Source organism: Melanerpes formicivorus, unplaced genomic scaffold, assembly GCF_026170545.1.
Source record: "Melanerpes formicivorus ecotype bairdi unplaced genomic scaffold, bMelFor1.0.p_v2 SCAF_1, whole genome shotgun sequence".
NCBI lineage: Eukaryota > Metazoa > Chordata > Aves > Piciformes > Picidae > Melanerpes > Melanerpes formicivorus.
This window is the reverse complement of record NW_027142353.1, coordinates 20303431-20330373: the sequence shown is the minus strand read 5'-3', so window position 1 is coordinate 20330373 and position 26943 is coordinate 20303431. Positions and strand designations below refer to the sequence as shown.

Sequence of the window (26943 nt, the reverse complement as noted above, 5' to 3'; positions counted from 1 at the left end):
AGATAGGCAGCCTCTTTCAGCAAGGAAGTCATAGTAGGAGCCTCCACTGATGTAATAGAAAACAGAGAAAAAGACAACCATGACACCTGAAACTCCAGGTTAGTAATGCTTCATTTACATTTAAACAGATATTATCTTCCTCCATACAATTAGCCTTGCTTGAGCTAAGAGTAAGACTTCCTTTTAGAAACTCAAGGCATGTATTCCACCTACATTTCCCTTTCCCACAGTCTCATATACTTGGTGTTGATAGGTGTTTGAAACAGCAGCCTTTCACAATACATATCAGAAGAGAATCATGAAAAAATAATGTAATCATATTTGACAAAACAGGTCCAAAATGAAAGAGTAAAAAATTGACATAGAGACTTAAATAACTAAAGCTTTAAATTACCATTTTAAAAAAAGGGAAAGTCTGTTTTGTTGTTCTTTATTTCTGATTGGAGTATGTTAGAAAACAGAAGTGAGGTGATATCAAACTGGGTAGGTTGGAGGTAGGAAGATACATCTCTGTACTTTGAAGTTATGCCTACAAGGAACTCAACATAGCTGCAGGGAAAGAGAGAGGGGTTGTCACATATGCTGCTACATTTCTTAGGTGTCGTCAGCTCTTTCTTTTGCCTTCTCTCGTATTCCTCTGTCAAATTCTGTTAACAGAACATACTGTTTTAAGGAAAATATTAAAAATTAACTCCTGGTCTTGACAACTACGTGTTTGGATTCAGTTCATGAAAGACCCTTCACAAATCAACCTCCACAGGATTTGCAATTCCTACTTATTAATCAGTTTATAATAGCTCATACAAACTCCTGGCACCAGAAATTGTTTCACTGACATAGAAAACAGTGGTCAGAGCAATGAGATTAACAAGTTTACTTTCTGAATTGTATCCTGGGATACTTAGCATACATATAGACAGCTGAGCTGTTGTATTGGCAGTAGGCTTTAGAACTTTCCATCTCATATTTCATGCAGCACTGAGTGGCAAAGGTACAGTGTCAGTATTCACATCAGACAGAAAGCCATATGGAAGGACATATGGTGTCTTTAACTTTGACTGGCCCTTTGACCAGATCTTATGGTCAGGTCTCTCTTGCAGACTTGGAATAACCCACAGATGCATGCTCATCTCTCCAAGTTGCTTTGAACCATTAAAATTTTCCTCCATTTTGCACATGTACATAGCTGTCCTTCCCCTCTAAAGTATATGGATTTTCTGTCTCTGCATCGTCCTTTGATATTCCAAATCAAAATTTCCTACAAAGAGGATTTTCATGAAGGCTGATTAATTTGGAAGCTATTTCCCTAAATATTGTTCCTGTCATTGCTAGTACAAAAAGTGCATGGAGGTACAACATGGGATAGTGTAACACTGTGAAAGGCATCAGAAAATAGCACATAAATGCCTTTCATCCAGATAATACAAGAATGGCAGCAAAAGGTGTAGTTCCTGTTCTGGTAACCTCCAACAGAAGGTTTACAAAGAAAACATCTCAAACTAGATTATCATGATTTTCCAAAAAGAGGCTTCTCCCTTTGTGACCAGCTTTCCTGCATCATTTTGACTATATAAAGGCTGCTTTCTATCTAAGGAAGCAGGAATCATTAATTCAGTTGTAGTCAATGAGGTCTGTAGTGTTTTAACACCTGCGAAGTCTAGATCTTTGAAAACAGACTTGGCAGTAGTCTGCTTCAGTTGAGGACTATGTCCTAACCATAGAGGTGGCTCCTCCAAAGTACTAGAGGGTACAAGGAGCTGACCAGTCCAGCCCTGGTAGGTGGACACAGGAAATTATGTTATTCCATCCCATAATATTGCATCTTATCCCCACTATATATAAACTGACTGCAGAGTCAGTTCTTCTCTTTTCCTTCCTCTTCTCCCAGCTGTGCATGCACAGTTATTGCTGGTTTGTGGGGGAAGTTTGCTGCCTGACTTAGCCTTGGCAAGGCTAATTTTAGCTGCACCATTAGGCCTAGTGGTGGGGCAGGAGGAAGGCAGAGAGGTATGTGGGGCTCTGAGGCCTGTGTTTGGCTGGGTTTGAGGGGAGGCTTTTGGAAAGATTTGGCCTAATGAGGTTCTGTGGTGAGCTCAGATAAGGCAACTGGGCTGAGGTTGAATATGAATTTTTGTGTTGTGTGTGCCTTTGTACTGTGGTATATAGTTGTAAATAGTACTTCCATGTAAATTTTCAATTCTTTCCAATCCTGTGTGGAGCGTTTTCTTTTACTCCTCTGGGGAGGCGTAAAGAGCATCTGTCTCACTCCCTAAAAACCCAAGACAGATTTTTGCCTGTGATGGTTAATTCCTAAGTAGCATGACTAGGCCCTGATTCTGACCCCTAGTTGTGGCCCCTAGATAAGGCTGTGAACTGACAGTAATTAAATATCAATGTGTTTAGAGTCAGTGAACAACCAAAAGGAATGAAAGCAAAATATGAAGAGAAAAAAAAAAAGATGATATAAAATAAAAATAAAATTCAGCTAACACACCATGGCTGAGAACTAATTTAGTATAAATAAGTCATTTGGAAGGAAAAAAGTAAGCAGGGGAGATTTGATGAGTTTCCAAGCAGCTCGTTAGCATTCATGGGAGTGGATCTTTAGGAGTTATCATGTCACACAGCTAGTTCATAGCCTAGATGAAGTATTCTGTATGTCAGTCAGTGGAACTGTAATCACCCCAAAAAGATGTCTGAGGCTGGTTTGTGAGATTAACCAACTCTGAAGGAATTTAGAACTTTAAAGGCAAAGGAGCACAGAGGCTTAATGTATTATTTTCTCACTATGCTAAAGAGGAGAAAATTTTAAGAAGATATGGAGGCATGCTGTTGTAAAGATCATTATTAGTAAAAGTGAGTTTCTGAGCAAGAAGAAGGAAGATCAGCTGATCACAGAAAAGCATTTATTTGGTTCTATGCTTTTTTCCCATTCTGTACTCCAGAAAATATTGTATACAGCACAGGTTGACAGACTACACTCCCAGTGCTGACTTTTGAAGATGTCTTTGGTATTCATAAAAACAGTATCTTCACTTAAAAAAATGAATAAAATATGTCAATATGAGAAGAAATGCATTTTCATAAAAGGATACCTAACTAGGTCACAGGCTAGTAAAGAGAGATCTGCTTTTCAATGTTGAATGCATTTAGAAAGAGGCATTTTGACAAAGAGTCACAGTGGAGCTTCTAGACAGAAGTGCTCTAGACAGAGGTGTTCAAGAGGGGATTGGACGTGGCACTTGGTGCCATGGTCTAGTCCTGAGGTCTGTGGTGACAGGTCGGACTCAATGATCCTCGAGGTCTCTTCCAACCTTAGCGATACTCTGATACTGTGATAACAGTGTTTGATGAAGGAACACAAATCACCACAAAATGACAGTGAAAACTTAAAAATAACTATATGTTCAAAAGTTTTAAAGCACATAAAATTCCAAAGAGAAGTCTTTATATAATTATCAGAGAAAACCTGTGGCCTAATTTCAATTGAAGAAACGTTGATGTCTCTGGTTAACCAAAAAAAAAAAAAATAAAAAAAAAAAATAAAAAAAAAAAAATTGTTTCTTGCTATTACAGAATCAACAAGGCCAGAAAAGACCTGAAAGATCACAAAGCCCAACCTTTCACCAACCTCTCACACAAGACCTCATGACCACTAGACCATGGCACCAAATGCCATGTCCAGTCCCCTCTTGAACACTTCCAGGGACAGTGACTCCACCACCTCACTGGGCAGCACATTCCCATGGCTAACAACTCTCTCTCCATGAAGAACTTTCTCCTCACCTTGAGTCTAAACTTCCCCTGGCACTGCTTGAGACTGTGTCCTCTTGTTCTGGTGCTGGTTACCTGGGAGAAGAGACAAACCCCCTCCTGGCTACAACCACTCTTCAGGTAGTTGTAGACAGCAATAAGGTCTCCCCTGAACCTCCTCTTCTTCAGGCTAAGCAACCCCAGCTCACTCAGCCTCTCCTCGTAGGGCTTGTGCTTGAGGCGTCTTGCCAGCCTCGTTGCCCTTCTTGGACACGTTCAAGAGTTTCAATGTCTTTCTTAAATTGAGAGGCCCAGAACTGGACACAGGACTCAAGGTGTGGCCTAACCAGTGCTGAGTACAGGGACACAATGAGTTCCCTGCTCCTGCTGGCCACACTATTCTGATTACATTTTTATTACATTTTCTATATTTTTCTGCTTTTTTTCTTCTTCGGTCATTGCTTGGGAAATGTTACACAGGAAACATGGCTGTACTCCTGGTGCTTCAGCTGATCACATGGCATCTAAAGGTGCAGATTTAGACCCCAGAGTCACCATAAGTCTATGAATGAATAGAACTGCATAAAAAGCCAGGATTTCTTTACTCATTAACAATTAGTCTCCCACACTTGCAATTCACAGGGCTGGATCGTAGGTCTGATTCAGCTGATAATTAAGTCAGTGAAGAGAATCTGATTTGCTTTTACTTATGGCTCCACTAGTATTACTGACAGTAGAAGAGTGGTAGAAGGAATGTGCATCTAATATTCACTTTTTTCTCCCTGGAGGTCTTCAAAGTTCTTTTTTCCTCTACTAACTATATAAAGGGATGTATAATCTTACCTTAGAAAGTTAATTCTCTTAAATTTAGTTTATTGTCCTCAAGAAAATTTTGTTGTATGACTGCCAAGTCTAAACATTATATGGAAAGATATTTCTCTGTATTATTTCAAAAGTGAGAGTTTTCAGTTACATTAATTGGTTGCCCCCTGGTTCTGGTACATGAAATTCAGAAGCATTGGAATAGATGACCTCTAGAGGTCCCTTTTGATGCAATTCTGTCTTTATGATCCGAAAATTGTGCCTCTTCTCTACAACACTCATCATATCATAGACCCTTCCCTCCACTACCTCTTTTCTGAAATTTCATAACTTGATATTTCAATATTTCTTCAGAGGTAACGGTGATGCAAATGCTGTCTTCTTTTCTCTATTTTTGTGCTTTCCTTTTAAGATGGGATTATCTCTTTCTGGGTAAAATATTCCAGAGGATTATGTGCCATTCTCTATGGAGGAGACTGTTTTGACCTCATTTCCTAGGTTTAGGATTGTCTTTTCTGGCTGTAACTGTGCAGAGCTCACTGAACAGCAAGACTACAACTGTTTGCCTAGACTCACATACTGAACATAAAATCTCTTACAATTAACAAATAGTTCAAATTTTCTTCACAAAGCTTCATTTATTGAAATTCTTCAGCACTGAACATTGCAACTATTCAGCAAGTTTTCACTTCAGCTGAACTTTAATTTGTTCCTTTAAACTTTTTTTAAAATTATATATGCTTGCTTGCTGTTTAGCCCTTTCTATTGCTTTAGTACCTTACTAAGAAAACACAGTATATATGAAAACCTGAAATGCCCTGCTTTTAACCTTTTGTACTGATGAAAAGTGATTGAGTTTTTTTCCTTCCTTTTTTTGTCCCTTAGCCAGTTTGTATATATGACTATGTTCACTATCTTTCAATAGACTTTGTTAATAGATTTTTGAGGGGCTAAATAAATTATCATATCTTCACTTTTATGCTTTGGAAGAACTCTAAGATACAGAAATCAGACTGGTTAGGCTTTCTCGTATCACCATTTTCATGTTGTTTTATTATTCCACTTTTAAATATAATTTTAGCCAACTTCATAGCTTTTATGTCATTGGCTTACTTGTCATAGAGGCTCTGGATGTATTAGGGAATCATTCCAAAATGTCAAGTAAAATATTTTCTACTCTCAATCCATCTAATCCATAACTTTTCTTATTGACAGACTGTACAGTTTATGGAAGCAGGTCTGGTGTTTTATTCTCATGCTCTTTAGTAGTCTTCCAGCATTGTCTTCTATTTGCTGAACAAGCTGTGGTAAAAACAAATGAAAGCAAATTTGAAGGACAAAACTCTGCATCTCAATATTTCCCCCAATGTGATTGACCTATGCAAATCATTTTATGTGTCAGCAGATAGTAGCATTCAAACTTGACAAAATGTAGCATATGAAATCAGCTATAGTTTCATAGTTTCATTCAGGGTTGGAAGGGACCACAAGGATCATCTAGTTCCAACCCCCCTGCCATGGGCAGGGACACCCCACACTAGATCAGGCTGGACAGAGCCTCATCCAGCCTGCTCTTAAACACCCCCAGGGACGGGGCCTCGACCACCTCCCTGGACAACCCATTCCAGGGTTTCACCACTCTCATGGTGAAGAACCTCCTCCTCACATCCAGCCTGAATCTCCCCACCTCCAGCTTCACTCCATTCCCCCTAGTCCTATCACTACCTGATATCCTGAGAAGTCCTTCCCCTGCCTTCCTGTAGGCCCCCTTCAGATACTGGAAGGCGACAATTAGGTCACCTCGGAGCCTTCTCTTCTGCAGACTGTACAGCCCCAACTCCTTCAGTCTGTCCTCATAGGAGAGGTGCTCCAGCCCTCTGATCATCCTCGTGGCCCTTCTCTGGACACGTTCCAGCACCTCCACATCCCTCTTGTAATAGGGGCTCCAGAACTGGACACAGTACTCCAGGTGGGGTCTCACCAGGGCTCAGTAGAGGGGGAGGATCACCTCCCTCGACCTGCTAGCCACACTTCTCCTGATGCAGCCCAGGATCTGATTGGCTTTGCGGGCTGCAAGTGCACACTGAGAGCTCATGTTGAGCTTTTTGTCCACCAGCACCCCCAAGTCTCTCTCCTCAGGGCTACTTTCCAGCCAGTCACTGCCCAGCCTGTATTTGTGCCTGGGATTGCCTCGACCCAGATGCAGGACCCTGCACTTGCTCTTATTGAACTTCATGAGGTTGGCCTGTGCCCACCTCTCCAGCCTGTCAAGGTCCCTCTGGATGGCCTCCCTTCCCTCCAGCGTGTCTGCTGCACCACACAGCTTGGTGTCATCAGCAAACTTGCTGAGGGTGCACTCAATGCCACTGTCCATGTCCCCCACAAAGATGTTGAATAAGATAGGTCCCAGGACTGATCCCTGAGGGACTCCACTTGTCACTGGCCTCCACTGGGACATGATATATGGATGATATCTAGCAAAAAGCTAAATATTTGAAAAAACAGAGAGTAAATAACACTTTAATTAAGACAAAAAATGCTCCCTTTTGCTGCAGCTTGCAAAAAATGCCAGTTTTGCATAACTCAGGCAATTCTTTATGAAGAGAAAGAGTACAAATAGGTTATTGTGATGACAGAATTTAATATATATAACACCACTAAAATGATGTGATATTGAGTTAGTGTATTCCTGACAAGCTCATCTTGTTGAATTTGTGTATAACTCTTCTACAGTATCACTACGGAAGACACAGAACCTTTTTTTGGGTATCATTATTGCATACCTATTTTTGAAGGAATACAAAAGAAATATGAAAACTGCTGAGCCCAAAATCCCTGGATTCTCCCTAAGATGGCATGACACTTAATGGGATGCCGCTAAAGGCTGCAAGTAAATTGTTATTAATGCCTAATATACAACAAAAATATGGACATTGAAGCAAAATATCTGAAATTGAGATAGCATCATATATTACAATAGAATCAAATAAAAAGAAATTAATAGGAAGCAGTGAACATTATCATATAGAATTTTATTCAGTTTTCCACAATGATACTGCGTCCAGTAGTGAAAGGATTTCGGTATTTCAGACAAAAACATATATTTTTAACTTGATACTATTAAATATGGTGTAAATCTGGCAGAGGAAAATGAAAGTATATTTCTCTTTTTGGCAATAACTGCCAGCATAGTTGTTCCAAATCTGAATTATTTCCCTGGTGTGGAGAAAACCAGTCAACACACAGAATCAAGGTATTTGTTTTATTTCAGTTCTGCACAGAAAAAAAGAGTGCTAGGTGTTAATTGGCAAAGCTAGCACACCCCCAAGGAATCACAAAATGTCTTATATATTAAAAGGTAACTAAGTAAAAATCACAGCATAATTCTGATTGGGTTACTTATGATTTTGTTACAAAAGTTCATTTGAACATCCTATCCAACTCATTATGCTAATGTGGTCCTACATTTACATGCAAAGTCTCCTCCTAAAGGTGTAGGAGGTTTGTATTATGTTGTATTATAATTAGCTAAGGTTATTTCTCCATCCTGTTTAACAAGACTAAATTTTTTTGTTAACTTCATGTCTGGCTACAGTCCCTGTTTGAATCTGTTTTGAACAATAGCTTGGTCTCATGATGAATATTACAATGTGTTATTCTTAAGGGCGCTCTATTCTATCCCTATTCTATCCTGTTACTGCAATTTCAAAGCATATCCATCATGGTCACCTAACTTTTGCTATTTTTTAATGTCCCTCAACAGCCATTCACAAAGTGGTATTGCATTCATCATAAAATTACATAAGGCTCTTTTCCTTTGTTAGGGGAAAAAGGTACATAAGGCCTCCACTTTAGCTAGCCTCAAGAGTCTAATGTAAAACTACAGCTTTTTCCCTTAAATAATGAAAGGAAAGAATTCAGGACTGGTCCCAGTGTTAGGCATTCTGAAGATGACAATTGTCACATTCATTGTGTATGTATGCTATAAGGGAGATGGCTGATGCTACTGCTCTAGCATTCTCCATCAATTTTGAAAGGTCATGGGGAACAAGAGTGGTGCCCAAGGATTGGAGGAAAGCCAGTGTCATTCCAGTGACATTACATGCCAGTCATCTCACCTCTATCCCTGGAAATGTGATGTAACAGCTCTTTCTGGAGGTCATCTATAAACATATAGAGGAAAATAAGTTTCTCAGGAGTATTCAGCATGGATTCACAATGGGAATTCATGTCACCAATCTGATAGCCTTTTGTGATGGTTTCACCAGACGGGTAGAAGAGGAGAGAGCAGTGGCTGTTGTCTTGGCACTGTCCCCCACAACACCCACTTAAGTAAGCTGAGGAAGTGTGGGTTAGGTGATGGAAGTGCATTGAGAACTGGCTGAATGACAGACCTCAGAGGGTTGTGATCAACCACACAGAGTCCAGTTGGATGTCTGTGGCTAGCAGCTTTCCCTAGGAGTCAGTACTGGGTCCTGTGTTGTTCAACAGTTTCATCAATGACTTGGCAGAGCATAACTTCAAGCGAGTTCTGATGATACAAAAGTGGGAGGAGTGGCTGACACACCAGAAGGCTGTGCTGCTATTCAGTGAGACCTAGACAGGCTGGAGGGTTTGGCAGAGAGTTACTTCTTAAAGTTCAACAAGAGCAAGTCAAGTGTAAAGTCCTGCACCTGGAGAATAACCTCATGCATCAGTACAGGTTAGAGGTTGACTTGATGGAATGCAACTCTGCAAAGAAGAATGTAGTGGACAAGTTTACCATGGGCCAGCAATGTACCCTTGTGGCCAAGAAGGCCAATGGTATCCTGAGGTGCATTAAGAAGAATCTATGGATGTTCTGGAGGCTATGGCTGTATCTGTAGTACTGCATCCAGTTCTGAGCCCTTCAGTTCGAGAGAGATTGTGAACTACTGATGAGAGTCCAATGGAGGGCTACTAAGATGATTAAGAGACTGGAGCATCTCTTCTGTGAGGAGAGGCTGAGAGACCTGAGGCTCTGCAGCCTTGAGAAAAGAAGACTGAGAGGGGATCTTCTCAATAGATATAAATACCTAAAGGTGGTGATGGTGGTGTCAAGAGGATGGGGCCAGACACTTAACTGGTGGCTAGTGGTAGGGCAAGAGGCAACAGACACAAACTAGAACACAGAAAGTTCCGCCTAGACAGAAGGAAAAACTTTTTTACTTTAAGGGTGATGGGACACTGGAACAGTCTGCCCAGAGAGGTTGTGGACTCTCTCTGAAGACTTTCAAACTCCACCTGGATGTGTTCCTGTGCTAGCTAATCTAGTTGTACCTGCTTTAGAAGGGGGGTTAGACCAGATGATCTCCAGAGGTCTGTTTCAACTCCTACCATTCTGTGATTCTGTGTCTTTCTAAAATTAGCTATTGCTCCTGCAGGTGTGTATAGTAATGCTGAGAGCTGGCCTTCTTTGGGTGGAATCAGAGATATTCTTGGGTTTACTCTGAAAACTGTGGAAACACAGTAAGGTTCAGAGGAATTAGATCTATTTTTGACTTGCAAGAACTGTTAGGTATCCAGGTGTGAGAACATTTTATACCACTGGTAATATAGAAATGGATTTGGTAAGGTAAACAAATATCTGAATTTCAGGAATTCAGAATAAGAAAGGAGGGGGAGTGAAAAGAAAGACAGAAAAAAAAAAAAAAGGATTCATACATATGAGGTGAAAAGAATAGGTAGAAAGTGAAAGTGAGGTGAGAAGTCTCAGTGAATCATCTTGACAAGTAAGGGAAACAAATATTCTGCATAGAAACAAAGTCAAAGCTTTTATTAATACTGTAAGGAAGTCTGAGATTATTTCTTTCAGAGATGTTGAAAGATTATGTTTTTATTTTTCTGTTTGCTCAACAATTTTGAATCCTGCACCCAGGCCTTGCTTGAGGTCTCATTGTTGAACAATTGGTGAAAAAACACACAGCAGATGAGCTCTTCAAGACTCTGTACTAATCACTTCGGCCAAAAATTCTTGAGACTCATTTTCTATTACAAAGACTCAAAACTCATGCCCTGAGACTGATCCTGTCTCAAAGTGGTACCTATCTCGTACTCTTCTGTGGAGAGCCTTATGTAATCCCTCTTCCACTCTGTGAGACATGACCATTGGTCTGTCACACAAAATTAGGTAGAAGTCACAGATCTGTCTTGTCTTAATTGGAATGTCAATTAAACATTTCATCTTTGCATTGGTTCCTTCAAATTGACCAATAATCAAGATAAAGTGTCTTAAAGTTACAAGTTCAAGGGATATAAAATATGTATTATATTTTAGGTGAAAAAACCTGATAAATTTAGATATTTTAATAATAATTTATAGTATTAATAGTGCTTGTGAAATTCCACTTTAATCTCTGAATGTCAGCAAGAACATCTGGCAATAATGTCTACTTTCAGCTCTACTCTCAATGGAGGAGAATTTACCTCACAAAGATTTTTGTGGTGAACTGATTCCTCTCTGTCTACATGTGTGGCAGAGTATATGACTGTAGTGTTTGAATAATTGGTTAGGGTCTTAAATATCTTATATTTATTTATCTTTATAGATGAGTAAATGCAGAAAGGATCAAAAATACACCTCAAACTCTCTCCAAGATAAAACAGCAGAGGCATAGTTATCTATAAAAAAAATTCAAAAAGACCCATGAATTGTGAGCCAGCTCGTAAAGAATAGAATTCAGAGCCATCACGGTTTTTGTGTGATGATAAACTACATATACACTAGCTTTCAAGGGATTTCTCAAACTATATCACAGCAAGATTATAGAAAGAAAACAGACAACAACAAAAAACTAAACCAAAACCAAACCAACCAGCCAACCAAACAAAAAAAAAACAAACCAAACAACACAGCTTCTTAAAGTAATTAAAAGCTTGAAGTCTCATGAATACTGTATTATATGGTGTAAGAGCTCTGAATGCTGACTATACAGATATGAGCTGTCACTGCAGACAAACTGCAGACACTTTGCACTGATCCCTAAATAGACACCTGATGCCTCCAACACTTCTGCAAAATCAGAGGTGAGAATATTTTGTTGCAATCTTTATGCTGGTGAATTCTAGATTGGCAGGTAGAGTAGCAACAAGTATGTGCAATTTGCTCTGTTGCTCTGTAATCCCCTGTAATAACAAGCTTCATTCTGCTGTGGCAAATATCTAGTCCTTTGCAGAGTCACACCAGACTGGGGAAACTCCTCACTTGAAACACCTCTTCTTGGGTGAGGTTATTGCGGATCTTAGAAAACATGATTTATTGAATGTATAATGATAAACTCTCATGGCTCTGACTGCAATCTCACCTCTGTCTTTCTCTCTCCTTACATGTATATTGCCATCCAGGCAAGTTTTGGCAGATACTTCTAAAAAATTGCAAATTACCATGATTAAAATAAACTTGCATCAGTGAAACAAATTATGTCATTACTAGAATCTACATTATGAGAGGCTCCTTCACTTGTTATGAGTTGATTGGAGGCTCTCCGAACCCATAAGGATTTGCATCTTCTGAGCAACACTGGAGCTTTGCAGGCAGAAAAAAAATCATGTCCCTAACTTGAGAAAGCAGAATATACAAATAGAGAGACTGTCCTGGCCTGATGCATGCACTGGTAGTCAAGAGTATCAATCCTCTGAATAATGTCAGGTTGAGCTGATTTATATAGACTTCTATCACTTTGAAAGTGATGAAGAAAAGTGTTGAATGCAATGACTTTTTAGCCTTGATAGGTTGCTTGGTTCATGAATTCAGATGTACATTTAGAACAGACTGTAAGTCAGGCCCCTGCCCACTGCAATCTGACTCCAAGTCAGTTGTCTTAAGATCATCCAGGGAAACTGATCAGACACTTCAGAAACAATTTCTTTTTTATTTTAATAATTTAAACATTTTAATATAGTATCTGAATAGATGGAGTATTATTAAGCTCACAAAACCAAAGGCTAGTGTCCCCTTTTTAGGTTTACACCAGATCACTTATTTCTGTAATGAGTTAATTTTCTTTTTCCTTTAAGATCATTAAAGGGGATGTTTATCATCTCCAGAAGTTTCTTTGTGATATTCAATAAGATCTAGAACTGAATTCTGATACAGATTATTAATTCAGATTTTATGGTATTGTAAAACAGTGAAGTTAATCTTTATGATGACCCTAGTAGATTATAAGGCTGATAATCAGAAACAGAGGAGAGTTGGATCTGCTTTTTGCATAACACCTATTCCTTGAAAAATTCCAATTTCTTTTGGCAGTTAGAAACATTATATGTCTCTTCTTTAGCTGTGTCTAATTTGTCTTTTAAGATTACCAAAGTGGCAACAAGATATTGATGCTATCTCTTCTGCAGTCATTTCTCCATAATCAAATAAACATATTAGTATTAGGAGCTGGCATATTTGCATATTTCTGGTTGTCAGCAAAAGAGATGTGAGAAGAGCATCTTGTCTTTCCTCTCATTTTTATTTGGTTAGAAGACATTTTGTTACGTAGTATATGAACTGAAGCTAAGATCAACAATACTCTGGCTGTGGCAAATAAATTTCAACCTTGGTTTACCTTTCCTCTACCTTCAAATATCATAGCATGTGTATCTTATACATGAAATTATTCATATAATAGATAAAACAAGGAAATAAAGAAACTTTTCTATTTAGTTTACCATGATTTAGAAAATAATAGCTATTTTTTTCTCTTAATACAATGTTCTTCATTCACTGGCATCAAGATCTTCTGAGTAAATATTACATTATTTAACTTACGTTATTCCATGCATGCAGATGTATAAAATAGTCATTATGATAAAATAGAAATCAAATAAAATGTTAAAATAGCCACCACACAGATGTGTTTCTTCCCAAATTATTGTAAGTTTCAATAATATTAAAGAGATGCTGTCATATTGTGGTGCAGTCTTTTAACATGAGGAATTTAAAATATTCATGTAGAATGGAGTAACTGGAAAATATAATTTCTATTCTACAGGAAGCTCAGATTATCAATTTCTGTTCATTTTGTGTCACATTGTAAAAAATAAAAATAAAAAAACCAAACCAAAATTAGAATTTCCTAGGGAAAAGAAGTAACACATATGAGTGTGGGTGTGTGTGGATGTACAAAGCAACCTCCCCATAAAACAGAACAACTTTGGGACAATATTCATGTAATAAAATAGTAATTTAAAAAATATGTGTATTTAAACTAATGTTTTATCAGAGAAGTATGATTATAATGAAAAAAATATTTTCCCAGTATTTTTTATTTTATTTTATAGTGTTAAAATCAGATGAAAATTATAACTTAAAAAAAAAACACAAAACAACTTTGTCCATTGAAAGCTTGTTGTGAAATATCTTCTTTTCAGTAAGCCACTTATTTGTTTTCTACTTCACCTGATGGTACCATTGACTCTTATTGCCAAAGATAAGGAGGACTGATCCCTCCTCTCTAGTCACTGTTGCTGTATTATTTGAGTGTTAGCCAGCCCTATCCTGAGGCTGCCCACAGTTTCAGAAGTGAGCTGGGAATGAAGGCCAGCAGAAGAGAAATGCCACCAGCGCTCTCAGATCTCATGGGTAGAAGACTTTCTGTAAGAGATGATTTTTCTTCCGTAAAACACACCCTGACAGCCCTTACTGCTCAAAACTGACAAAATTCCTGGGGGAGTTCACATTTGTAACACTATTCCTTGTCAGGCTTAATCAGATCTTGTACCAGTTAGCCATCTATATTTTGGTTGTATAGTCCATATAAAATACACTTGTAAGCTATCTAACAGACATCAGTGCATGTACAACATGATATATCTCAGGTCCTGATGCACAAAGCAGACACTGAGATTGATTCAAGTGTTTCTTAAAGAAGATGCACTGTCACTCAAGCCAACACGTAATACCCTGGTGACCCAAATATAAAAAGCTTTTAAAAGACTGCACTGTACAGATAGTGCATTAGTTGGTAGGTGACAGCAGCTATTACTCCTCTGCTGCACAGCATGAATAAGATTTAAAGTGAATTTCACAGCAAAGGCTTTATCACAGGAAGAATTGAATTTGGTCACTTATTGCTGAGATGAAATCCATAATTGCATTCAGATCTCGTCTCTTATTTCCTAAATAAGGATATATTTATCTTTGCCTGGCTGATGTTGAGGTGCACTTATTAATGGATGAGTGGATATCTTTATTTGGGTAACCAAAGGCTTAGAAGGTTTTCTAACCTTTACCAGTAGCTTTTCTTCAACTCTTCTGTTCACAAGATCTCAATTCACTAAGTGAACTACTACTATTTTTAACTTCCTAATACATTCTTCCCTTTAAGGTTATGGGATACTAAAACAAACTAGAATGAAGTAAAGGAAGTTAGGCTGAAGTAGATACTATTAAAACTTTTCATAGAAATATTGAAACAGAAACCCTAGAAAAGACATTGACTGTGATAATGTCACAGAGTACCACATAGAGACAATTCACTCAGACTCACAAAAATAAATATCAAAGTATGTGTTTTAAATGTATGCTCTAACTTTAAATGCACATATAATTCCTTCTAATAATTTGTACATTCATAACTGCATAAGGCAGAGATTAGCCTTCTGAAGTAGCTATCGCCCTATTGCTGCTGTGTGTAAGCAGCAATTTACTTACTAGAATCTTTAAGGTTACTTTTGGCCACAGAAAATGAGATGGGAAAAGGGAAAACATAACCTTCATTTTTAAAAAAGGAAGCAAAGAAAACCCATGGAACTACAGGCCAATCAGGCTCACCTCTGTGCCATGTAAAATTGTGGAGCAGATCCTCCTGGGAACTGTGCTAAGGTGCATGGAATACAACAAGGTCATTGGTGACAGCCAACACAGCAACACAAAGGACAAATCATGCCTGAAGAACCTAGTGGCCTTCTACAACAGAGTTACAGCTCTGGTAGATATGGGAAAAGGAACTGACATCACCTACCTAGCAAGGCATTTGACGCTGTCCCACATGACATCATTGTCTCTTTGTCTCTCAGATGGAGAGACATGAACTTGATGGATGGATCCACCTGATGGATGTACAGACTCAAAAGGTTGTGGTCAATGGATCAACAAGCTTGAGAAGTGGTCTAGTGCCAGCTTCATGAGGTTCAACAAGCCAAAGTGCAAGGTCCTGTGTGCAGGTTGGGCCAAGCCCAGGCACAAAGACATGCTGGGTGCAGAGGGGGTCAAGAGTAGCTCTGAAGAGAGAGCCTTGGCATGTGTTGATTGATGAGCAGCAGTGTGCTCGTGCAGCCCAGAATGCAAATCATACTCTAGGATGCATGAAGAGGAGTGTGGCCATCAGGGAAAGTTGGATTAGATGATTTTGAAGGCCTCTTGCAACCTATGGTGTTCTGTGATTCTATGATATGTTGAAAATGAGGCTGATAGAAAAAGGATTTTTCTCTCCATACACATTTTATTCACAGTCATTGTCAATGAGTCAGCATGGGCTGGGGACCATTGAGGTAAAACACAGCAAAACTTAAAGGCCACACCAGCTTCTGCAGCCCAGATTTTATTTATTTAGTTAGTTGCTTAGTTATGGAGTTATTTATGAATGCTATTTCTGTATGTACTTCTGCTCAGCTTACATAATAAGTTATTGGAAAAATTAATTAATCAGATAATCACAGCCTGAGGTACTCCTCAGTATAGATAAAGAGTGCAGAAATTAGTTCAAAATACTCACAAGCTTAGCAAGAATTTGAACTGAAATCATATCACACTGTCCAAGGCAATATTGTTAATTCTTTTATTCCAATAAGGTACAATTTCCTAATGTGTTTGAAAATGCCAGTGAACATGGGAGGGCTCTTCCTTTTCAACTGGTGGATGATATTATTAAATTGTTTTCTGAAGACTCCATTTTTATACTGAGGAATTAATATGGTTGCAAAGTATCTGGATAAAACAGTTAAAATTTAATTTAATTCAGAAAATTTACCATATTGAGAGAGAGTTTCTGTTGTGACTTCTATCTACATTCTTTCCCTCCCATTATCCTCCACATCTACACAATAACAGCTATTTGATTATTTCTGAATTCCCTTTTGTGTTATTATTTTGATAACCCAGCCAGTAGCACCAAATTTTTGTTCAGTGAGGGCAGGGGGGAAAGTAATCTTCACGAAGAATAGCTACAGTAAATACTTCCTGGGTGTTTCACACTGTTTAGTAAGAACTGTGATGGCAAGTGCAGTCAGGAATGACAGGGGAAGGGGCAGAAGAGTGTTGAATTAATCTCTTGAAAACTGAGGAATTGGCAGCTGTAGAGAATGAAGCTAATTGAGCTTTTCCATTCTTCTCTATGGATATATCTTAGGCAGTGTGACTCAGAGGATTCAGACTGCATGCTCAGTCTGTTTTGACAGAAATTAGGTTTTTAAAAATCACCTGTATTGTGCATGTATGAGTGAGCAAGAATGAGAAGGGCAAGGACTCTGTGGGCATATACACACAGTAAATACATTATCTTCCCATCATTTTTTCAGTCTTAGTAAATACTGTTCAAATAATTAAAATCAGATTTGTGCAGTTGCACAGGTAGACACAGGTCAGCTAGTACAATGATGACGACAAATATGGAGCTGTATTATCTAATAGTTCTGTCTGTCTGCCTTTTAAGACCGGAAAGTGCAGCTCTGACTCTGTCTAAACTCATGTGTGATATGAGACACAGGACATCCTAAAAAGAGAGACAATAGACAATTGCTAGATCACTGAAGTAACACAATATTGTTTCCGCTTCCAGGCGTTGGGTCAAAAGACTTCACTTTATCCTTACCTATGCTTACCACCACTGAAAACAAGCTAAGATAAAAGTTTTGTAATTCTAGAACTAATACAATTAAATGAATTATACAATTTAAACCACTGTTGACACTAATAAAATAACTGATGAGGTGAAACATACTGAAGTCAAACCAAACTCTCAGCTGGATTACTCTCTTCTAGTCTCAGGTTTTGAGTCTTCAGTAATTAAAAATTTAATCTAACTTTCCTTTTATATTAAAAACAGTTCTAGGAAGAAGGAAAGTAATCAGCTGACTATATTGCTTTTTAGCCTGTGATAAAGGAAGGGAAGCTGCTAAGATTTTCAGGTATTCTGAATGACTACAAATAGGAAATTTTCAGTATATAACAAGCTAGATAGTAAGTATCTGGCCAGTAAATAATGTACTTCAAAACAGATAACTGCAAAATAAAATGGGAAACAAGTAAAACTCCCTGTACACAGACATACAGTTTTTTCGTCATCTTTGTAGCCTGGTATCACATCAATTTATAGTGCATGGTCACACGTGAAACTCTTCCATGTTCAAAAGACTAGTTTAATTCTTATGACGAAGATCTTTACTCTGAAAAGCATAGGCTAAAGAATCTAAAATCAAAATGTGTATGTTGCTTTTTTCATTTAAACAATGATAATGATTTTCATAATCATGGATCCTGCAGCCAAGGCTACACAGCATCAGATGACAGCATCTTTAATGTGTTCCTTTCAGCTCCCAAGTGTAAACGTTGGTCCTCACTGTTGCATATTTACCTGACAGTCTACACCTGTTGGTGTTTAGGAACCCTAATGTGTGTTTTAATACTGTGGTATGAATCAGGTTTTATTTGAAGGGAAGCAGCACCATCTATCGTAACCTGATAGCTTAGCTCTAGATGATTTAAAGAACAGAGCCGGCCTGAGCCCAGTTTTAAACTCTTACATTCATAAGTTTGTTTCCCAGACCAGCTTCACATGAGGTTAGGATCTCAGTTTGCATAAGATAAGGTACAGGGACAGGGGTGTGTGGCACATTTCTAACGAAAAGAGGTGTCTAAGAGACATATCTGCTTACAAACTAAGATGAAATAATAGCATCATCTTAGTCCAAACTGTTACATTTAAGTGACTTGGCTGAGGTATTAATTTCTGAAAAGGGAGAATAGTCAAAATTTGATAATATGGTTTGATCAGGTAAAATTCTATCAAAATTTACTTTCAAAAGCAGTGTTAAATGTACGTGTTCGGGACAGTATGTTCTTCTAATAATGACAGTGCTATTGTCATCCATCTGTATTTCTGGTTCTTCTCTCTTTCCAGACTGTCTACAAAGCCTGGCTCTGTTCCCAGTATTTTGAAGTCACACAGTTTCACTGCAGCAACAGAATTCCTTGCAAGCAATACTGTTTGGAGGTTCAGACAAGGTGTCCCTTTATATTACCAGACAATGATGATGTCATCTATGGAGGACTATCAAGTTTCATCTGTACAGGTATAGTATAGAAAAGCTAATTTCACTTGTTTCCATAAACCTAAACGTGAAGGAGAGTGTGGATAATGGTTCTTTCCTTAGCTCTAACTGTGAGAGCAGAAAGGATTTCCTCATCACAAAGATTTGTTGGAGGTACTAGGATTTGAGCCCAGATTTAGTAATACACACTTATGCAACAGCTTGCCACTGTCATTAACCTTGCAAAAAAATGCTAGAAGAAATTTATTCTGGTTATTTTTTACACTTAATAATTTTGTAGAGGATTTCTGTTCCTCTGTTTCATGCAGTACACAGAGAAAAGAGGTATTCTATCATGCAATATTCAGAAAAAACAGAGAAAGGCAAGTTCAGTTTTCAGTGTGTTTGCCTTTATTCAGCTGCATTCTCATGTCAGATAAACTAAGAATCTGAGGCATAGCATTGAAAACTGCACAGATCTTGGAAAGTAAATATCAAAGGAAAAGTCTTTCACTAGTGAAGAATTTTAAAAATCTGTTGTTCACTTGTGAAGAACTGATCTTTTGGTCTCTCCTTGAATAAAAAGTTTGGTTCCTTTTACATTCTATTCTCCTTCAAATACTATCCCAGAATGATCCAGCCAAAAAGGACATGATAGGGAAGAAATATCTTTAGTACAGGTACCTCAGGTACCCTTGAACTTTTTTCAGGACTGACTGGGAGTCATCCACACAAAATTTCAGCTTTCATCAATGTTTTCTGCAGATTTCTGCTGCCTGAAGTATTTTGTGAGAATCTTGAAGATACTTAGGCAACTTATAGATCATTAAAAAAGACATTTGAACACTTTGATCACTTCACAACCTGGTCCAAATATCTGAAATTGAACAGCTTCCACCTTAAATTAGGGCTGTACTGGGAAGCTTTTTGCGAAATGTATTGCCCAAGGTAAGTTATTTTAAACTAGAGTTAAATATAAAATTTATATAAATACAAATGCTCTCTACCAACGATCTCTGAAGAAGGCATAATGTTTGTGACAACTCATTTCATCATATTCCCCATGTTTGGATTTAGCATCATGCTGATAGCAAACTATTTACTGCATTTCTTACTCAAGATTAAGCCCATTCTGCACAATCAAGCAACATGCATCCATAGGCAAAAGACAATATAAAGAAATGTAAGCTGAGTTACCATTTGTTAGTCATCAATAAGGTAGTTGTGCTTAGCACTTCAGTTCATTTCATAAATATTAATAATATTCCAATATGTATACACAGTAACAAAATTAACATTGGTTTTCAAATTAAAATAGGACAGTTGAAGTGGGAGTTTTAGGATGCTTTTATTTACAAGATGTATGCTATATGTGTGTTTGCATGCACATGTATGTACACAAGTCTGCACACAAACATGCACAATGGCAAAGTACATGCAAACAATCAAGAAAAAAAATCATAGTAATTATTTCAGAAAAATTCTTAGGAAATACATATCTAGCTTTTTCACTTTCCTGGTATACAATTCCTAAGTAATTTTGAAAAATACAAAATAGGTGAATTAGCAAAGTTCATTGACAGTGATTTCTGAGTTCTGGATGAAAAGCAGCTTCAGGAAAGGATTAAACTCATTTTATTGCAGGTATTAGTCATTTGGGTATCTACATATAAACTCTGTGACTAAGCTCTCACTCAAGTCACTGAAGATCTAGTGTAGACAGTAGAGCTGAGAGATATGCAATTCACCCTGAGTAGGCATCCGCACCTGACTTGCTGACTAGCTCTCCATGCTTTACTAACAGTGCTGACTGCACTTTATTTGCTGTTGCAGCTGCTGTTAGTCGCAAATATCTTATTTGAGATGCTTAGTATCAGCAGTTCACTAATATTTGGTGGAACTATTTGTCCTTTTGAGTCAAGACTCTGAGCCTAGCAGAGCAGATTTTGTATTCATGGACCCATAGGAGTCAGCATGCTAACACTGGACAGCTGTGTGATGCTGAGGAGAGGTACAAGACTGCAGTTCAAATTTTGCCTAGAATACAGGCCCATTTTCATCCTCTTACTAATCAGTAGTTTACTGTACTAGGACATCCTGCCACTAAACAATGAGAGAATAGACTATTATCTGCTGTGGGGTTAAAGACTCAGTAGGGATTTAAATTAATGGAAAGACAGAGGATTCATTTCTACAAAATATTTCAATACACTGTGGAAGAGAGCAGGATGTACATATACATGTTAGATACTGTTTTCAAATTATAGATAGGTAAAAGGCCAATGTGGCTTCATGTCACCAACTGCTGTGACAATACTGAGCCACCACTGCCCCTTGTCCCCATCCAACAATGGCTATTAGACGAAGCTCAGAGGCACCTGCTGGGTGTGGTGGAATGAGGAAAAGGCAGACAGAAACCCAAAACTGCTATCCACATCTGAAAAACTTTAGAGCACAGGATTAGGGCTAGCTGTATTGCTAAGGACTTTCTTTGTATTGACCAAGACTTTTTACATCTTGTGACAGAATAGAGCCACCACCCAGCAACAAGTAGCAGGCAGGAATCACAGGATCACAGAATCACAGGATCACACAATCACAGAAACACTCAGGTTGAAAAAGACCCTCAGGATCACCAATTCCAACTGATAACCCTACTCAACAATCTTCACCCCTAAACTTTATCCCCAATCCCCACATCCAAATGACTTTTAAACACATCCAGGGCTGGTGACTCAATGACCTCTGTGGGCAGCACATTCCAATGCCTGACCACTCTTTCCATGAAAAAAAATGTCCTGATGTCCAGTCTAAACCTACCCAGTCACAGCCTGAGGCCACTCCCTCTTGTTCTATCACTAATTACCTGGGAAAGGAGACGTTTGGAGAGGAGAGGTTTGGAGAGGTTCAGAGAGGAGAGGAGAGGTTCGGAGAGGAGATGTTTGGAGAGGAGAGGTTTGGAGAGAAGTGGTTTGGAGAGGTTCAGAGAGGTTCGGAGAGGTTCGGCGTGGTGAGGCGAGGCAAGAGGAGAGGTTTGGAGAGGTTTGGAGAGGTTTGGAGAGGTTTGGAGAGGAGAGGAGAGGAGAGGAGAGGAGAGGAGAGGAGAGGAGAGGAGAGGAGAGGAGAGGAGAGGAGAGGAGAGGAGAGGAGAGGGGAGGGGAGGGGAGGGGAGGGGAGGGGAGGGGAGGAGAGGAGAGGAGAGGAGAGGAGAGGAGAGGAGAGGAGAGGAGAGGAGAGGAGAGGAGAGGAGAGGAGAGGAGAGGAGAGGAGAGGAGAGGAGAGGAGAGGAGAGGGGAGGGGAGGGGAGGGGAGGGGAGGGGAGGGGAGGGGAGGGGAGGGGAGAGGAGGGGAGGGGCAGCAATAATGCAGAAGTTAGCTTCTTCCAAAACAAGCATGGCACCTTCTGGTACTCTCTAAGAGCAGTGTCATCAGAGTGAGTCTTCTACCACCAGTTTGAAAATCAAATTTGTCTGCTTTCATGTGCTGAAAAATATCAGACTTGATGTTTATCAATCTAGAAAGAAAGACGGAGAGAAGAGGTGAGTGGGCAGGTGATTCAGGTACTTAGAAGTACTCATATCTTTCTATTCAGTTTATATCAATTCATGCTTTTAATATCATGTGTTCCAATTATTATAGTCTTGAATATTGGGGATTTCCCATGAAAGTGGTTCTATATCATAATAGGTTTATCAGCTGCAAACATTATTCTCCTATAAAAACAACCCAAATAATTAAATTACTGGTATCCTTGAATGTGCTATGGTAGCATAGATTTATATAAACCTTTCCTTTCACATCATATTACAACAGTAAATCTTTTTTATAAAATATTCTATGTAGTATAACTGAAACTGGAGGTGGGTGGGGAAAGCCAAGTCTTCTCTAGAAGGAAGTTATCCCATCATTATCCTGTATTTCAACATAGCAGAACTAAAAAGGTTCACTGTATGTCTTAGAAAGTCAATTATATACTTGTTTTTCTGACTTGCAGCAGTTCAGTCATTTGCAGAGATAACACTGATTTACCCCAGTAGGAGGAGATTGGTCATGTACATATGTCAGGGGAAAAAATCCATGCTTGGTGAAGAAACTTAATGACATTTTCTTGAATAAAGATGCATACACACAGGAAAAGATTTGAGAAACAAATATCAGAAATAGTCAATACCTGAAAAAAACAGCAACATACAATGATAAAATAAAAACATGGCAACCCAAATCTCCTCTAATGATTGGGATGGATTCTGAAATTGAAATTAGACTTGTCAAAAGATTTGAACACCCTTATTTACCAGTTTAAGATTCATGTATTTGACTAAAGAATAATTTATTTATCTTTAAGCCTTCTCCTACATTTAATTTTATTACTCTTTATAATATGAAGAGTATAAAATACATGTCTAAACAGAAGCATCATAATCTGTCACAGACACAGCAATTTAGAAAATGAGAGGGCCACCTGGATAAGATTGAAGAGTGCTGGCTTCCTGATCAGATGTAAACATCAGTGAAATCTAGTCAAATAGTATCTATGTGTTCTTTTGCCTTCTGTAGTTGGAAAATGTTAATATTGAAATCTCAGAAATAATTCCTCAGAAAGGAAATGTCATGCAATGTGTTGGTATTCACCAATACAGTGGTGTCACTGCTAGGTGGATCACTTTTGGCAGACATTATTTACTTTGGGCTTCACAGTGAAATGCAGTGTTAAAAACTTCTGGTATGCTACATCCACCTATCTGGTTTATTCCTCCAGTTCATGGTCTCTATCCAAGCAGAAGACTCTTTGTATGCCTCTCAAAATAGTAAGTCTATGTTTGAAAGGACTGGAGTTTAGACTTCTATTGAAATAAGAAGGGGGGGGGTGGGGATTCTGATTTATTTGCTTCCCAAAATATCTATGTACAACAACAAACATATCAACCAGACCACTTTTCTTTGATGCAGAATAGTATGGTTCCATAGCTTTTTCTGTAGCAATGAAACCAAATAGTAGGCCAAGCTAAATCAGCTGCTGCAGATACAGATCCAATTACACACATGACACATCCTGCTGGAGTGAGATGTGGAAACGCAACCACTTCTTTTGCATACTGGTTCCTGTACAAAAGACATGAAAATGCTCAGTCAGAAACCGCAGCATTCCCTAAGTTAGCTGGTGATCTATCTGATCAGCATACCATGATTTTAATTTTTGTATAAGAACTTATTTGTGGTTTCCTGCTTTTCTCCCAAAGCTGTTTCCTCACAGGTTGAATATGATGTTCATACTGTTTCTTCTTTTTCTTTCAGCATTGTTCAGCTGAGCAGGATACATGGGATTTATCTATAACCATGTCTCCATTAACATAATCTCAGTCAAATGGTAGCCTTAATTCTTGCATCAGCATTAACAACACACTCTATGCATGTTACCGTTGTGCTGAACATCAAAATGTTATCTATGTGTGAAAAAACCTACCCAGTTACATATAAAAGAGGCAGCTTTTATGTGACCATCATGAGCAGTACAATCTATCTTCAGAATGCCTTAAAACCAAAAAGTAACCTGGCAAATTCCGGATCCTTGATTAAGATTAAGGTCTAAGAACTTCCATATGAAATAAGGTTTCTGCTGGTGAAATATAGGTGAGTGCTGGGAAAAGCTGGGTCATGGATATCCAGGGCTGAGCATTTTAAGTGAAAGTGTAAAACAAAGTAGGTTTTGAGCCAGTAACAGTTGGTAAGTCAGTCTCCAGTTGGTAAGACAGAAGAGGAAGAGGAAAGCCTTGGTGATTTGGGGGCTAAAGATATCATTCTTATTTCTTATCCCAGACCCTGTGTCCATATACAATATTTTAATAAAATATTTTTGAAGGCTAATGTAGCCATTTTTCCAGGGTTTCTGGTAAGCCAGGCATTTGTAACTAAGTAGATTGACTGATTAGTTTGAAGGGGTCAAAACTGATAATTATGGCTACAAATAAGTATGTAGTTAAGCACAGTTATGAAATTTCATTCTTTCAGTATAAAAGCTCTGACTGAATTTATCTACATATTCTGTAACTGTCATATGAATAGTGATTCCTAACTGCAAATTCAAAAGCTAAATTCAATTGCTGAATTGATACAAAGAGGAAATGTAATTCTGTATTAATGAACAAGTTCAATGCAGCTGTGAATGTGGATCTGCCTTAAATTTATTTTTTTTAGGTCATTAAGTGTGTATGTTTTATCTAAATACCTTTTGATTACCAACTTGCATGTATAGGTTTTGGTTTCAAAAGTCTGGGGTTTCCTATAACAAAAAAAAGGTAGGAAATACATGTTTGAATAGCAAACAAGCCTTGATGAGATCAAAGCATTAACTGTTATCTATGTTTCTTCAATTGCCACTAATGGTTTGAGATACTGCAGTCACAGAACAGATCATATAATTACCTGCTTTGAGAGACACTTCCTGTATGTTACCATGTTTAAAATACGATGTTAGTAATAAGACTGCTTTATTATACTTTCAATAGCATCCATCCACAAGTTCAAAAATGCAACAGAATCTCTTTAAAAACATGAAGTATACTCAGTAATGATCTGAAAGACAATAAAATTTTCAACCATTGGTATGCTACCTTGAGTATCTGACTGCATAAGTGGAAGAATTGCCTGATTTCAAACAAACAGTTCTTACTGACTATTTTTTTTTTTTAGTAACTCAAGAACTACATGCAACTTCACCTGAACTTATGTAAAACATAGTAGACTCTATAGACTGGGTAGACATAGTAGACTGTTGCATAGTAGACTGAGGCTGGTCCATCTCATTTAAACTATATTCTTACCGTGAAAGGTTGGACTAGATGATCCTTGAGGTCCCTTCCAACCTGATATTCTATGAATCTATGAATCTGTGAATCAGCTATGTAAAAATACTTCCAATCTAGGTTTAATCTGCATTTTAACATGCTCACCATACCTGATGTATTTTTGTTTTAGTTGCAGATCAGCGTTGTGGAAGCAGGAACACAGTTTTGTTCTGTTGTTTTATTTTTAAGGTCTGCTGCATTTCTTTACAGATTATTCACGACAAGCAGTCTGGTGTCTGGACCTAGGAAAGTTATGCCTAAACTTCTGCACACTGCTTTTTTGAAAGTGATATCATTACTGTGATACATCAGATGGAATCTAGCATCCTGAGAGTATTAGCTGACAGTCACATATGAGATGATGGAATGAAGAGTATGAAAATAATTTACCAGCAATTATAATATTTTTAATTCCTCTTTCCAACAGAGTCACTGCAACTTTGTGTTAGTGACTTTTTGTCAAATAGGAGCATCATCTGGACTAGAAAAGCTAGGATGTGGAGTGTTTGGTCACAGTCCTGTATGAAGAGACTTACGGACCAGAGCAAACCCTTGGTGAGGGGAGTAGGAGATTGTTTCTCTCCTGTGAGCAAATGAGGCTGTTCAGGGGGAAAAGACTCTGGAGGATGGGGGAAGTATGAGGGACTTTGACATTGCTGAAGAGGAGCAAACAAACACAGTGCCAGGCCTCAGGGGACCAAAGAGCATGGTATGGCATTTTCTACATCTCTGAACATACGGACCAAAAGGTTGGAGTCATGGAGTTCTCTATAGGGACACAGTCAGTGGGGTGAAGCTTTGACTGTATCCCACTTTTATTTCTCTTCTACCTCACCAATTCTTTTAAGTGCATTGACAGGTTAAAATTTATACCAGGATTCTTGTAGTTTAGAAAATTATTTTTTGTAGTTTATACTCTAATCAAAATTAGGGTCTAAGCTCAGAGTGCATTTTGGCTCGCGGAAGGGAGTTTACCTCAAGTTAAAGGTGTAGGTAGAACACCCCCAAAGCTCTTACTGATATGGATTCCCTCCTCTTTTTCCATAAACTACAGTAGCATGGACAAATGCAGGCAAATTAGGCTGAGAGAGCTGGGATTGTTTAGCCTGGAGAAGAGGAGGATCAGGGGAGACTTTCTTGCTATCTACAACTACCTGAAGGGTGGTTGTGGCCAGGAGGGAGTTGGTCTCTTCTCTCACGCAACCAGCACCAGAGCAGGGGGACACAGTCTCAGGCTGCATCAGGGGAGGTTTGGGCTGGAGGTGGG

At 38.4% G+C, this 26943-nt stretch overlaps 1 protein-coding gene across 2 annotated transcripts in view; it reads left to right on the top strand.

The window, feature by feature from the left end:
• NALF1 (NALCN channel auxiliary factor 1) overlaps positions 1-26943 on the top strand; it is a 544627-nt gene that overhangs the window by 507858 nt on the left and 9826 nt on the right. For both annotated transcript variants that reach the window (XM_068169879.1, XM_068169855.1), the window contains one exon: positions 18702-18873. In XM_068169879.1, the coding sequence (XP_068025980.1) occupies positions 18702-18873 (172 nt within the window). The remainder of the gene's footprint in view (positions 1-18701; positions 18874-26943) is intronic.